The sequence below is a fragment of the Hylaeus volcanicus genome, chromosome 8, assembly GCF_026283585.1.
Source record: "Hylaeus volcanicus isolate JK05 chromosome 8, UHH_iyHylVolc1.0_haploid, whole genome shotgun sequence".
Taxonomy (NCBI): domain Eukaryota; kingdom Metazoa; phylum Arthropoda; class Insecta; order Hymenoptera; family Colletidae; genus Hylaeus; species Hylaeus volcanicus.
This window is the reverse complement of record NC_071983.1, coordinates 5,128,240-5,144,134: the sequence shown is the minus strand read 5'-3', so window position 1 is coordinate 5,144,134 and position 15,895 is coordinate 5,128,240. Positions and strand designations below refer to the sequence as shown.

Genomic DNA, 15,895 nt, shown 5'->3' with positions numbered 1-15,895 from the left:
AGCGCAAACGCGAGCGTTTTTCCAGAATCTTGTTATCCTCGTTCGCGTTTATCGGTCGGTGGTCTCCGGTATCGTTCCAAGTGGCCCTCTCCCTCTGCTTCTCTCGTTCCGAAGCGATTAGCATACGAATGCGCACGACCTTGCCGCGCTATTGGACGCCGCCAGCAAGAAAAGCCGTATTGCACGCGCGTGCATCGGCGCATCTAAGCGTCGTTGCACATGGAAATGCATCCAGCGAGTCTCGTCGACGCGAACGAACGAGTTCGGCGTCGTTTTCCACGGTGACGGGATTCGAAGACACGTCGTTAGCACCCTTTTTCTAGCGACGCGACGCCCGGGTCTAAAGGGTTCGCGACCGAAACTTTTTGAAAATTGTTCCACTCGGCAGCACTGTTATCGTGTAGAGGATTTACGGGAAAAGGAGAACTTTACCCCTCTGTTATTTAATTAATCACAGATGTAACTAAATTCCACCGAACGTCGTAGGCGTCATTTCCATTTTCACTGCATTGCAGTCCTGAACTCGATACAATACTAGGACACGTGGTTTCCTGTCTCTCGGGCTGCAATTACGATGGTGTCAATTTCGTGCGCGACTCTTCTTTGTCAGGGTATCGCGTGTCGTGCACCCCGTGCATTGAGAGTCACTGAACAGCGCGCGACAACCCCCTCTCTCAGACGCTGCTCTCTTCTTGTTGCACATGTTCCGAATTCGACGCATACCCAGGTAAGCCGTGTGCCCTCGCAGAGGCGCGTGTAACGCGATATTTCGTGCGTTTTCGAACGCGCGTGCACGCACATGGCGCAGTCGCGTCGGCCGGCGCACAATGCAAATTATAATGCAGCCCGTATAAGTGCACGTCCGGCATTGTCACGTCGAAACGTCCTGCGCGTTCCTTTGCATGGCCTCGAACAGCCGTAAATTTTACGACGACTTTCGACTCCGCGTCCTAACGCGCCAACTTTCGAGCCGAACTCTTGCACGCCTGCGCCGCGTTCCTTGTTTATTAACTATCACTTCTGCATCGCTACTTACTACATCCGGTTTCCTCGATTTCTTTACGCTGGGATGTCGCGTTATCGCGCGATGACTAACTTTCGCCCGTACAAGAGCGTCTCATCATTTTTCAAACTGTGCTTCCTGTATTTTTGCTTCTCCTTCCGAAGTAAGTCTTACGCGAACCCTTTACGACTGTCTTTTCCACTCGAAACTGTTCACGGTTTTTGCGAATCTCGTTCCTCGATCTTTACGGCTCGTCTTCACGGTACAACGACTTTATGATCGCGGTATTATAGCGTAGACGATCGTGTTTGGCTCCTACATCCGTTGCAGTCGTCTACTCGACACCGTGAAACGACGGTGACAAACATTCGTTACGCGTGTACGCGTTATAGTGTCCAAGTTATGTAGAACTAGATCGATTTTTTCACCGCGACAATAAGACCAGGAAACGAACGATTATCCTCCTCTCTTCTCACCCGTCTTTTTTTTTATTCTGCGATCCTACGCGGCTCCACTAATTAAAATCACGAAGAGGGGCGAGAGACAACCGCGGGCATCGCGAGGGATGCACCTCACGAACCGAATCAACCCTGTTCGAGAATCAGCAATCTCTAACGCGGAATTTCTATCGGTGGGCCTCGAGGCGGCATCCCCTTCACGCAGAATTTCCATTGAAAGATTCGCAGGACCCCCAGGGGGTGGTCGTGACGGGTATCGGCGAATGCGTCGGCCTCAGGGGCGGAGAAACTTAATTCACTGCCCTCCCTTCTCTTCCTCTCCTTCACCCTCAGACTCTGTCCCTCGCAGTTTCGCTCGCCCTCCCTCTCTAACGCTGCGGTTCCCTCTTTCCGGCAGCACCTTTGTTCACCCTCGCGATGCCGAGCGTCCCTTACAGAGGTGGCCGAGATCCTTATCCGGATAAAAATTTAACACGATGACTGCCGGACAAACATTCTTGAAAATTTCTACCAAGATTGTTCGATTATGTAGCCTCCAATAGTCCGAATAATGTTTAATTTATCGTGGTATTTATTTTTGTAACGTCATCAGGATCGACGAAAATCGCACCGTGGATTTTTTGGAAGATTTAATGCCATCGGTGTCATGTGTATCTGGTTCTGCTGTTACCTTTGAATATTAACGGTACGTATGCAGCGATTTTTCGACTAAACGTCGCCGGAGCGAAAAGGGTTAATCGACGCTAATTGTTTCTCGTGCCGATCGACGGGAAGGCGAGGCCATTAGTCGAAGGTTCAGCGCTTAGCATAATTGGACATCACGGATTCGATCGGCCTTTAATTTGAGCCTCGAAACGTCGATCGTCGCTTGTAATCTGGCGTCACGGGCACCGTGGCTAACATCCCTGTCTGCGTCGTTGAAGTGATTCATAAGCCGTGGAAAAGTGACAACCGCGAGCACTCGTGAGATTAATCGGAGATTGGCGAGCACACGCTAGTCAAACGGTACTCGATTGAAAGACAGTTCAATCGGAAGTCGAAGGATCTAGATTACTCGATAATCTTCGATCCGCCTGACGAGAATCTTGAGGGGATTTAATTAACCTATTTATACTTTGATCCTTTCGACTGGATTCCCTACGCCATTTAACTCGTTAATCGACCGAACGCAAGTTTCGAGTTCTTCGAGTCGAGAACAGAGCTAACGGCAAGGATCGAGCCCTTTCTTCGATTGCCAGCTTCAGACGATCAGCCAGGCCGAAATTTCCGGAGAGAATCATTTGATCGATGTCGATCATAGTCGTTCATGCGGGGAAACCAATACTCCGTGAACGAAAAAAGAACTCGACCAAGTTTCGATGGCCTGATTCGCGCGAAAGAGCGATCGCGCCTTTTGCGAGGGTCACAAAGCCACCGTTTCGCTTTATGGTTCCTCCTGTCCCTTCTAATCGCGAGCTTTTTCTCCGTCGAGGAGGAACGAGCGTCATTTGTTCGTCGAACGAAGGACAATCGTTTTCGAGATGCCGCTACGATGGAAAAGAGCTGCTACGTTCGATCGACTAGGATCCATGTGGATTCGCGGATACTTCTTTCTACGTTGAATCCATCTCATTTTTATTCTCGCAATGTAAAAGAAAATAATACTCTGTATCGACCCTTTTAGACCTTAATTATTGTTTTTCACACTTCAACTAAAATTAGTGTGGAAAAAGTTTAAAAAAAATTCTAATAGTGTAGCTTTCGAGGAAAACTGATCTTGTTTCGTGTGCACAAATAAGGACATTCACAATAAAAAAATGTTGTGTCCTCGGTTGTGGACATCAGGCTGAAAGGGTTAAAAGACTATACGAATTGAATGTCCTCGCTGAACTTCTGACATCTGACGAGCTAAGGGAACACAATCGAAACAATAATCGCTTCTTTCGCTAACATCAAAAAAAGGACTCTTTCAAAGTGGAGAATAACCCCTACTAAAATGGTCGCCAATAAACCTGACCGCAACTATCCGAACGCGGACCCCACGAATCGAAAACGACCCTAATCCAATTCGGTCCCCTCGCGTTCTCCGTTCTCTGCGCACAAAGAAAAAGTGACGGGGCAAAAAGGCACAACGGAAGCGACCAGACGCGAAATTATTACTTATGCCCAATTTCGCCCATAAACAAGCGGCTCGTAAAGGTAAGAGAATCAGCCGATGACTTTTACCGCCGCGTTTCACAGATTTCCATCCATCGGTGGACAGGCTCGAAATTCCCTGGCCTTTCTCTTTCGAAACGCATCGCGCAATCGCCTCGACGCCTGGAACGGAACTCGTCGTTTGACCCGCGGCACGGGCCAAATTGTTACATTACTGCCTTCACCTGCATCAGCCGCGGGATACGCGACGCGCGATACAAACAGGCAGCTGGGACTTGTTCTCCAACGTGTAATTTGGTCACCTTTCGATCCTCCACGGCAGGAAACAGGTCCTCGATCCATCTAGTCGATTGGGTCTTTGATGGATCAAGCTGGTAGCGGAGGTAGTACTTGCCAACTTGACTGGTTTTGCCTATCAGTGTCGTTTTCTCAGGTCCAGGGTTGAAAGGAGCAATTTGCACTCGTTAAACTTCGTCGAAAGAGAGGCTTCACCTTCTACCCGACTAGAAAGATAACATTTCCGCGGACCAGAACTGTTCTCTTCCTTCCATTTTGAAAATAGCCAATCTACACTTGCCAGACTCTGCCGCGATATCGACGTCTCCATTCTTTACCCAAACAGTGGGATAACACTTTCACGGTGTTTCTCCACGCTTGATCTTTGAAAATATTTAACTTCCACTCTTTGGACGTTGCCGCGATGCGAGAAGGCTTCGTCGAACCTCTTCTTACTTGTCGACTTTAATTACGCGACGCTCTCGAGCAAAGAGAGTCATCAATAATGAAATATAAGAGTTCTTCAACGCGTGGTGAATGTCCGGGCTCCTCGATCCATCAAGTCGACCGAGTCTTTGATCGATTAAGCTGGGATGCAACTAGCTATTCCCAACTTGCCAAGTATGAAATTAAAATTTAACCCACTAGTCAGCTGCATTCCGAAGAATCCTGCTTCCGGTTGATTCGCCATCTTCCGTTGTTCCTTTGGCCGCTTCCAAAACTGCGCACTTCGATTTCGTCCGTTAAGTATCGCGCTGTGTGGTCCCATAAAGGCTGCGGTCGGCAGTCAACTTTGTTGCCGGGGCTCTCCTTTGCCGATACTAACACCTGTAGCCGGTAATAATCGTTTGACCTGGCCACGCGGAAGATTATTGCATTACGAGCCACCGTGGCACCTGCTTCGCTACAGGTATACGCCTATACACAGTTACAGGGCTGTTGCGCAGCCGATTGTAGGCGTCGCGACGTGAAAGGAACTCGGCGAATGGGCGCCATTATCGCCTGGTTCCTCAAGAAGATGAATTATAACCGCGGCGATAATAACTTTCGCTATTTTTCCCTACGAACCGTTGGGAGACACCTGACGCGTCGGAAGCCGCGAAGCACGTTATGTAATATCTAGTGATGCGCACGAGACGAGACGAGACGAGATTTCTACGATCTCGATCTTGATCGTATGTTTCTGACCTTTATCCCAGCGAATTGGGATGCATCGGTCACCAAAGATTCCTATTTAAGAGATTTCATCACCGCGTTTGAGCAAACGGTTTCAACGAGGCGGTAGTCGACCGCGATTGGCTTTGGTTCAATAAGAGCTCGATGGGCTCGTCCCGTATCGAGAACTAACAGTGCCTTTTATTTGCAGACAATCCTACTCGGCGACAGCGGAGTTGGCAAGACCTCTCTGTTGGTTCAGTTCGATACAGGGAGCTTTCAACCCGGAAACTTCGCAGCCACCGTTGGCATCGGATTCACGGTACGTACAAGACCAAAGTTCAATATTTATTTATTTGTTTGGACGAAAGCTGGAAACTACAGGAACGTTCGACGCGATACTACTGACTGCAATAAAGATCTCAGCAAACCGTCCGCTTATGTTATTTTCGGTTGGATGAATGTCCCAAAGCGAAATGCATAGCAAAACACAGAGTGAGAGCGATTTCCTATATTTCGTGTACTTTGTCCCGTGGTTTCCTAAAATGCTCTCGCAGAACTGGATTTCGATCTTTGGGGCACGGAACCGAGCTATTCGTTGGTATAAACCACGTTGTTCGACTCGGCTCGCGAATAGAGTAAGTCACGCTAACGATATGAAAATTGAACCGTCGCGAAAAAGGAAGAAGGGAACTCCTGACGTTGTAATAACCGACTTTGATGCGTAAATAGCTTCATCTTTGACGAGATTACAAGTACGTTTCACATGTAATTAGACTTCGATGAAGTATATTGACGCGCTCCAACTCGAAAGTTTGAAATGGGATACCGATTAACCCATCACGCGGGGAAAAAGGTTCCAACGAACAGGTTATCGAGTCAGCTGTGCCCCAAAGAGTTAAGTGATCGTAATTGGTCCTCTCAGCAGCGATGACAACAACAGGTCGTTGGCGAGCTAGAAGAGCGACGACTGCTTGTATCAGCGTCTGCCAATGTGAGCAATGCATTTATGCATGAGGCCAACAGCCGCGCGATGCTTTTACACCCGGCCTCCACGGGTATTTACACGCGTCGCGAAATTTATGGTCGTCCGTTCGTCGCTTTTCCGTCAAAGTCGTTCGACGTCAGCTTCACTTTGTTGCGCGCGATTTCGCGTCGAAGATAAATTTCGGATTTCACGAGTGTCCCGTTGTAAAATAAACGAAACGCGAGGCGATTATCCTGGTCGTGGCTTTTCGTCCGTTCCGACCTCTGAAAATAACGCGCGAACAGTTCTATTGAAACTTCCCATTGGTAATCAATATAGAAAGAAGAAATACTCTATTTTCGTTTTCAAATATATCGTTGGACGGTTCGAAAATATTCGAAATTAACGAGATTCGTAACGATGCGCTTCGGCTATAATTTTCCATCGCGAGAGCACCTATTGTTTATTCATAACTATGTACGCGCGGAACGAAGCCACGATACATTTACCGCAAGCAGCATTCGATTGCAATTTGCGATGATACCTGCCCTCGTTACATACATTCTATTGAATATTACTCGGTACCGTGATTGCAATAAACTGTTTGCTATCTGCCAAAGCATCGGGATCGTCGAATGAAGCGGTACAGGTACAATTTGCTATTGTTTTGTAATATCCTGCTTGGTACGTCGTTTGTATCGCTATGCTGTAATTGCAATGAAGGCAAAATTTGCTCGCTGGCGAACGATATAACGCTATGGACGAGCAACGAATAGATTCCTTTTTACGTTTAACTTTAAATTAATGTAAACTCCGCGCAGAGATTAGTATTCCGTTGATCCCTGAGCAGCGTTACGATACCGCACTTTCCAGTCGCGGGAGATAGACAGCTATCCAGGCAACAGTGTACCGTATCGTCGAGAAAGTTGAAATTGCTCTATCAAGCGACCGCTCGGTCGCAGATTTCTCCTGTAACACGTGTCTATCTCGTGATGGCCGTGTCCCGCCGCGGCTTTCCCGCGAAACTTTCGTCCCGTTATCGGAAATCTCCCGCGAGGAAACGTAAAACCATTATTTTGTCCGAGAAAACGCAATGCGCTTATCAATTCTTTTGCCGTGTCCAAATCGCGCGTTCGGAGACGTGAAAATGGAATTAATTTAAAACAGATTTTAGAGTAAAAATATGCGAAGAGGTACAATAACGGGAACCTGGGAATCGAGGAAGCGGATCGAGGAAGCGGATCCTTCGCGAATCCAGACGAGGCGCGAACCCGGAGGACAATGGATGGAATCGCACCTGCCGTACTCGTGAATCGCGAATTCGGTGAAAGCCGTTCCGCAACTATTCAATTCAGTACGCCTCTGTTAGGTTTTGAGCCAGGCTTTGGCGTACGGAGTGAACCGTGTAACTCGATCACCTTGATCATTTACGATGTTAGCGGACCTATTGAAATCTGTTTACCTCGGATGATTTGATCCAAAGGTACACACGAGCTGATTATAAGCACGTTTCACGATAGGAAATTATCAACGGTGTCGTAGCTTATATCGATATTAATATCGCACGTTTTGAAAATCATTTTGGAAGTTTCAAATGTGAATATTTACATTTCATCTCGACGAATAAATATCATCGAGTAAACGTAGTTCGTTAATTAAGGAGCGGTCGATGGATTCTGGAATAAACACTCGAACGTCGAATTACGATAACATACTTTTTACGTACGAGTTGCTGAAAGGTCGCTCGGACAACTCTCCCAATTCAAACGCAAATTTTTCCAGAAATGGAGAAACTTTCGCTCCAACCGCTTCTATTCCCCGGCTCCATTCAACTTTCCAGGGAATATTTCCAATTTCCAAAATGCACTCGTCTCCCCCGGAGTAACAGTTACAATTCAAACTTTGCGCTGCGGTGCTTTAGGTGCACTTCGACTAATGCGCTTACGGACACCGCGAGAATCGATAAAGTGACTACGATCTCGAACGAGCGGCAACATCGACCTCTTCGTCTATATACAATTCAAATACTCGCTCGATGAAATATTGTTGCTCGATGGCGACGCGCGACGGTCCCAAGCGCTTTATTCGTTTTCGAACGCTTCGATCGCGCGATTCTGCAACGAAACCGCGCTTTATTTATACAAATACACCGACTTCATAACTCTTCTCTTGTTTGCTTGGCTCGAGCAAGAACATCGGTCGATCGCCCTGGTATAAAAATAGTAGAGCGGCTATTACGCGTATTACTGTCCTCGCTGATTCGACGTCCAGCGAAGAGTATCCGAGTGTAAATGCGACACTCTAAATAGAACGAAGCTCAATCAAGAGCGAGTGTTGATTGTCGCTCGAACGAACTGCAAACAAGCCGTCTCTGTTCCTCGAACGAGACTATCAGTGATTTGTAAAAATAATTAATTGGCCTCTCGTTTCATTATGAGAAGATTTTTCTTATTTGTTAAAACCTTCGAAACGTCGATTCTTCGTTTGCTTTTAAACACAGATGAGAAATTCGTAAGAATGCTCCCCGGTCTACATTTCACTCTGTAAATATTTGCCAGAGTTGCGTATTTCCTTTGCGCCAATGACAAGCATGAGACAGCAGTTGCAATGAGCTACGTACTTTATGAAGAGCCCGTGGCATTAACGTCTGGCCTCGATATCCGTGTTCCAAGAGCCATGCTCGAACGAGCCGCAAATTACAAAATTGCAAAAGTTGATTGGCAGAGTGGCCATTATCCGGTAATTTCGGGTAGCACCTGTGTTCAGCCATTAACGAAACCCTCGATCAATCGCTAGTGGCAAAAGGGTGAAGTGAATACGGTAAAAAAGGGTAATGATCTCCCTGGTGAGCGAAATGAACGAAGAAAGAGGGACGATTGAACTTGACGTAAGGAGCAACATTGTCTAAGAGTTTCGATTGGGTCGGACGCGGTCCATCTTGTGATTGATCGGCGCAAGAACTCAAAGATAAGGAATTCCGACGAAAGAATGGAGGATAACTTGGCTTGATCTACCAGCTCTATAAACTTGCTTCTTTAATCGAAGTTTTAATGAATGGAAGTGCAAGTGGTTAAGAAATTATTTCCATTTCGAAAGATAAAATAAAATTCGCGTAATACCTTGTTCTTTCAAATCCTTCGACGTCGAACGCAAGAATGAAAAAAAAAAAAATGGTTCGGAACGCTCGCGATAAAGTGGCTGGTAACAATCTTCGAGCATTAGAGACAGAGAGAGCGGGATCCAGCAACCAGTCCATCGAGGGGTTGATGGAGAAAGGGGCAGAGAGCAATAAATCAGCCAGGCTGACAGTGCCAAGTGGGGCTGAGCCGCGTGACGAGGCGGATTCAAAGCTTCTCCTTCTTCTTTCGCTCTGCTAACCTCCCTTCTGCTTTCTTTCCTCTTCCACGTGTCGAAATTCCAAGGTGAATCGCGAAAATTCGATTCATACGATTGCATAACGACCTCTTTCGCGGGAAGCTACGATCATTCAAATTCAGGAAGAGTCGGGAGCTAACTTTTTCAGGACGTTGGGGAAGCCCCTTAGAAGATTGAGGGGATTCGAAGGATCGTAGCAGCTTGTCTAGTGAATTGCCTCGGGATGATTTAAACTCCCTTTTTCGAACTAAGAAATTTCAAAGAGAATCGCAAACACCTAACGAAAGGAGTTCCAAGTAAATTTTTCCGAGCGCAATTCCGGAGCAGTCCAGGTGGTCCGAGAGCCAAGTTGGTCAAAAGGACGCCGAAGTTCGTCTAGCAGATTGTCTTGGACCGATTTAAGAAGATGGGATCCAAGGAATCGCGGCAACGGTAATTGGAACGTCGCCAATCCGGCCAGTCAATTAGGTTTAATGCACCTTCGTTAAAGTCAGAGTCCGTGGTCCCTCCTAGTGGATGCGTACGACTTTCGACCGCTTCCTCTGCATTTTAACCGAGCTCACTTGTTTGCGCGAAATTATATCGGATCTGGGAACGGTTATTAACGCCCGTCGCGACATTCTCACGATTTCACGCGGAATTTTAAACCCTCCGTGCTGCGGAGAATTTAATATTCATTGGCCTTCCGTGGCGTGAAAATTAAATCTCGAAAGGGATAATATCCCTGATAAATGAAGGCAAATTCGTTAGGGCGTTTTCATCAGCGTGCGAAGAATTGCGAGAGAAGTTGTTCCGATTCACGTCGGCGATGGATCTCGTTCGATTTTAAGGCAGGTAGAAAAACGGCGGACGATGAAGTTGTTTCGGACGATAGATCGCTGACACAGATTCGAGCAAACGTGACGTCGAATTACCTGGGTAGAAAGTATCGATTCTAATCTACGAATCGGGCGCATTAATCATCGATATTTCCGTCCGAGACGTTCGTCGTTCTTTGTTGGCGATGACGGAAGCCATTTATGTAGGACAATTTCCTTGCCTTCGCTTTCTCCGACACTGAGATTCGAATTGCAGATTTTTGAAAAATTGCGTTAGGGTATGTTGACGTTTTCAGGAAGAACGAACAACTTCCATTACAGGCACGCTGAAAAAAACTATTATTTTAGCGGCAATATGCGTACGTACGAGGTTCACAGATACGCCGAAGGTTCATTCCGAGTACACGTTCCGAGTTGCTCTCGGCGGTGTCTTCATCCATCAAACAAACCTCGCATTATGCAACGAAAACTCAAGATATTTTCCTTTCGCATAAAACGACGCGCGTTTAAACCGAGGTTACACGGATGACTGATAGCGCACCTGCAGTTCTCGAATCACGAGATTGGATTACCTGCCGCGAAGGTAAGGAGGGTACATATTTCTTGCTGCGAGTCTGCATCGATTCGTGCACTCTCGGTTCGAGAACGCGCGCACGAGGGTTGCGATGCGGCGCTCGCATCTTCGACAAACATTTACCCTGTAGAAAATGCACAAAGGGTAAATCGGATCGGCGACTCCTGTGCGCCTTCTGCGCTTCTCCCGTCTGTTTCTTGGCGTGTTTGTATCGGTCCTAACCACGAGGTGCATTTGCGGTTCCCTTGAACCAAGAAGACGTTAAACTGCATTTGCGAATGCGATCCTTTGTTCGACGAGAGAAGCGTTTGGCTTGTGTCGGGTGGACGAGGGTGGAATATTATATAATTCAAAGGTCGAATTATGATCGATGAATAAATGAAACAACGTGTTGAGCCCCCGCGGTCTGTTGTAATGAATCTGTAATTACGCGAAGAGCGTTATTGGTTGTAATAAACGTTCGCGTTATAGTGTTTCCACTTGGATGCTTTGCGTACTCCAAATTTTTTTCCGAGGCAATGGAAGATACGATGACGAACTCGGGCACGGGCGGTTCATGAATTTCGCGAACTACGTTTGGGTATTCCGTCGAATTCCAGGGGGTACCTAGCCCAGCCGAGCAGTCTTGGCAGTTCTTCAGCGATGTTCGATGATCGTGGCCGACGTGCGGTTTCTGCGGCAAGGCTGCGGCCGATTCGAGACGGCACCAGAGTGTTGCTCGAATCGCTTTCGGACCTTTTTGCTCCTGCACGCGGCACAAGCACGAGGCCTGGCTGTTTTATTCTGGTCACGAACTCGGACTCCCTTTCTCTCTCCTCTTCCTTCCACGCTGGTGTCCCGCTTCCTTCTCGTCCTGGCCACCGGTTATCAATATTTATGTCGATTTGCTTTCATCGGTCCACCGTCTCCCACCCGGAACGGCGACAAAAAATTGCCAACCCTCTTCTCCTGCGCCCAACATTCGATCTTATCGCGTTAGCCCGTTTAATTTGCCGCGATTTTTAACGAACCCACGGATTCCTCCGCTCGATTCCGTCGCGCAACGATTTATCATTTCATTTTCGGCGCGGAATACTCGCCGTTTCTTGCGCGGGACGATATTCATTTATCGACTCGAGTCTTCGATACCATTTCGGTTACCGTTTTTAGCCCGAAGCTAATCTCCCTGGCACCGAACGTAAAACATCGAGATTAAAAAAGTCTGTTCGTCGCAGGTCTTTTGAACTGATATCCACCATTTCCGCGGATCGTTATTGTTCGCATCGCGAAAACGCGATACGCGATGTTGTCGTAGACCCTGCTCCTGGCATTGTAACGGGACATTTTCGAGCGCAAAATTGACTTTTCGTTCAATCGGTATTTCATTCTCTGACAAAGTCAGCTGCAACGTCAATTCCCAATTTGATGCGACAAGCTGAAAAGTTACGGGGACAACACGGTGTTTCATAGTCAACATCAACTCCGTTACAAAATGTCGACAACGACGCAGAGCTGTGCATTCGTGTTCGCATCGTTGGAAAACATTCCTCTTTATAGCGACAAGTTTGTAATAGATTCACAGTCAAATGGTTATACAAGCTAACCGAGTACGACGATTCTAACCACCTTTCAACGACGGAGTTCGTCTCGACTATTCTTTGTCTACTCGAATATCATATTTTCCGACATGAATATAATTACTCGGTGAAGTAACCGAAGAAGCAAGATCGTTTCGCGATTATTCGTTCAGTCCTTTGAGAGTCTCTCGTCGTCGGTGTTCTCCCTGCAAGAGAAGGTAATCCCAGAAAGGGAGATCCGATATGAGACAGACGATAACGAGTTTAAGCTCGCATTGACGAAGAAGGCATTCGCTCGCACTCGAGAAATTCTAAACGAGCTTCTGCCAGCTCGTTAACAACTACGATTGCGCGAAACAAATAAATTATCGATAAAGTCATCTTCCTTTTTCGTAAACATTTCCGTTCGAGTAGCGCTTTACCATCGGGTGCGATCAGCTTTTCCTTCGATCGAACGCGCCAATTTATCGTCGCGGACATGATCCACGGTCGTCGGTGCGATCCGTCCCGGCGAATTCGATCGTTCGTTAATTTATTTGCGACAGTGGGCAGTACGTAATCGTGCAACTCGAATCGGCGAAATTAGATTTTTCGAAACGGTACACGGTTACGGACGGGACAGTAACTTGAAGTAATTATGACACAGCGTGCCAGTGTCGGGGACAGTTCGTTTAACGTTTCATTCGTTGCCCTTAATTCGCCGTCGGCCTGCCAGCTCCCAGTAAAACGTAATCCGAATTTATCGAGGCCAGAATTAACGAGCGTTCCCCATTCGACACGGTAACGTTTCCAAGTAATGCACTTACGTTCCACTCGTCGAAGCTAAACGCACTCGTTTTAAAATAACAGGGTAAAGAAATACATGTGTACTTTAACACTAAACTTACCGACGTTCATTTGTAATTATTTCTGTCGTCGTAGGACAAATGACTGGTCTTAGAGAAACCTTTTTCGATTAAATACACAAATATTTTACGTCGATTTAAATTGAACGATGTATGAAACATTTGTTTATGTATAATTGATATATAGCATATAAGTACATAAAAAAATTTTTAAACGGTCATTCGACCGGTTGTGGTAGTTTCAGTGTTAAATGAAGGAAATAAAACTAAAATTGTTCCTATCTTCCACAGTAGGCACCGTGTGTACCGTTGACCTGTTATTTGAACTGCCCCGTACCTCGTTCCTTTCTGCGATTAATTCTCACCGCGCATTCTTTTGTTATGATCTAGAGTACGGGTGTTCTGGAAGGATTCGGGTTGGTGACCCCTAGCCGTGTCGAAAGTCGCGGAGAAAGGCATCCTCGGTCGTTCAGAGAAATTTTACGACGAGCAGGAGACCCGTTTCCGTCTTTCCAGCGGATAATACGGGATAACGACCCGCGAATTCTGACGTTACATCATTTTTCCCATAACCGACGCTCCGACGAAACTAGAAGCGCTTATGTAACAGCCCCCGCAGGATTTACGTAAATCCTTTCGCATGGGATTTACGGTGGCAATTCGAGGAAGTGTCTACGCGCGGAAGTGTACCAACCGCGACACGCTAATTCTCCCACGAAGCCACCGTGCACGACGGTTTCGTCGAGATTATCGAATAAAGCGTCGAGTGAGCATTTCGCGGGACTGTCATCGTCGACGCCTTCGATTTCGAAAAGAAGTTGGGAATAACCTCTGCCATTTTGAAGAGAGCACGGCAGAACGAAATGGGAGGCCCGTGGACGGACCTGTGTCAGGGGAACGTCCAACATCTGTCGACCAGGTCGAGGGTGTCTCGAGTCGAGTCATCTGACCGCTCGCGGAGTGCAAATAAGCTCTTCCTCTTTCATCCTCGTTGTCCTTTTTCTCCTCACCCTGAACCTCCCTCGTAATGGCAGAGAGGAGCACGTTTGTGCGCTACGACGCTGGCTTGTGGCCGAAGGCGTCCCTACGTGTTTTCTGTATCATGCGTTTTGTGTTCCGGGGGGAGTGGAGGCGCCTCAGGGTGGAGGATCGAACCGCCGATAGCGAGAGACTCGAAACGACCGCGAAACGAACAACTGATAAGGTCCGTTCTGTAAAAAGTACTCATTGTACTCGTTTTCTCAAAGTATATCACTCCGAAAACCACCGAATACATCGTCGATAAATGTCCCATTTTCGTTTCAAGTTCCTCGTTGCTAGTTCTGCTCCGTTTTTAACAGAGTTTCGTTTCGTTATTTCTAGACATCCCGTACTTTCCGGCACTTCCTTCTATCGTGGAAAATTTAATAGATATTTCCATCTAGGTAGTAAGATTTAAATTTTAATACTTTCGTATAGAAGGCAGGATTTAATTTTGAATATTCCTGGAAAATTGGCGATACTTTCGTCGGTGCGAGGATTTAGTATTTGATATTCCTCTCCGGTATGGAGGAGTTAAAATTTTATATTACCCTTTAGAAAGATGCTTTCGAATTAGAATGGCTCCTTTCAGAAAGATAAAGCTAATTTCGTCCAGCAGGATCTTTCTATGATATTTTCCTTTCGAGGGGATTCGCGTATACTGCTTCTTTTAAAGAGAAGTCGATTCTTATCTCTATTTAAAACTGAATATTTTGCCTGAAAATGAGAATAAATGGCGGAGAAGAAACGTTGGGCTCTTTGATGCCATCAAATATTTGGCTTCCAAAGACTGTACTTCGTTTTAAAGTTCTCCTCTTTGCATACAGGTGCCTCGATTCATCTACTTCAACCTTTCATTTTGTAATTAATTATGTCATCCGAAAGCAAACCAGTACACACCGAGTGTCTACCGAACGTTCAAAGTCCGTTCCTAAAAGATCCACCTTTTCATGGCTACCGGAAGCCACTATCAATTTAGATGGGAACCAATTAACTTCTCGTTCCTTTCCGGAAACTGTATAAATATAGCTGCAGCTTTTATACGTAATTCATTACTTTCCCGGAGAGCATCGGCGCACTCGGTAGAGGAACATTCACAAATTTCCGTTCGAAGCGTTCAGTTCGGTTCTATGTTCAGCTTACATAGGAACATAGGAGATTTGGCAACTTGATTGTCCTTATCGCTCAGAACTATTTCGAAAGAAATGTTTCGCTCCTTTTCCGGGGCCGTTATCGTCCTTGTCGCACGAGTATCCTCGAAAAGAAAAGTTTTGTTCTTTTCCCGGGACACTTTGCAGTGTCGCAGCCATCGCTAACCGGGGGTTGAGCTAATAAACTCCGGCCCCCGGGGCTCGCTCGCAGTGGGACGCCCGATAGCAGGCTTCGGCCACTCTGTCTTCTCTGTGTGCGGATATAATTCGTACACCGAACGCGAAAGCCAGACAAGAACCGCGTTGGAGCAACGAAGAGGAAGCGGAGACGTTCCGGGAGGCAGAGAGAGATGATCAAAGATAGAGACCGCTCGCAAAGTAGGTGGAAACGAAGAAGAAAGACGAGAGTCTGCGGGTACCGACGAAACGGAACGATAAGCGAGATATGATAACCGGAAAATGAGTACATACGCGCATGGTCGTCGAATTCGCTGCGGGAACTTAGAACGGGAAACGGTGTATCCTGCGACGTAGCCATACGTGGAACTCACTTTTACAACG

At 46.8% G+C, this 15,895-nt stretch overlaps 1 protein-coding gene across 3 annotated transcripts in view; it reads left to right on the top strand.

Moving 5' to 3' along the window:
• The window catches only part of LOC128880950 (ras-related protein Rab-37-like), a 79,380-nt gene that overhangs the window by 21,542 nt on the left and 41,943 nt on the right, over positions 1–15,895 (top strand). For all 3 annotated transcript variants that reach the window (XM_054131555.1, XM_054131546.1, XM_054131548.1), the window contains one exon: positions 5,240–5,350. In XM_054131555.1, coding sequence (XP_053987530.1) covers positions 5,240–5,350 — 111 coding nt within the window. Of the gene's footprint in view, positions 1–5,239; positions 5,351–15,895 lie in introns of those variants that run through there.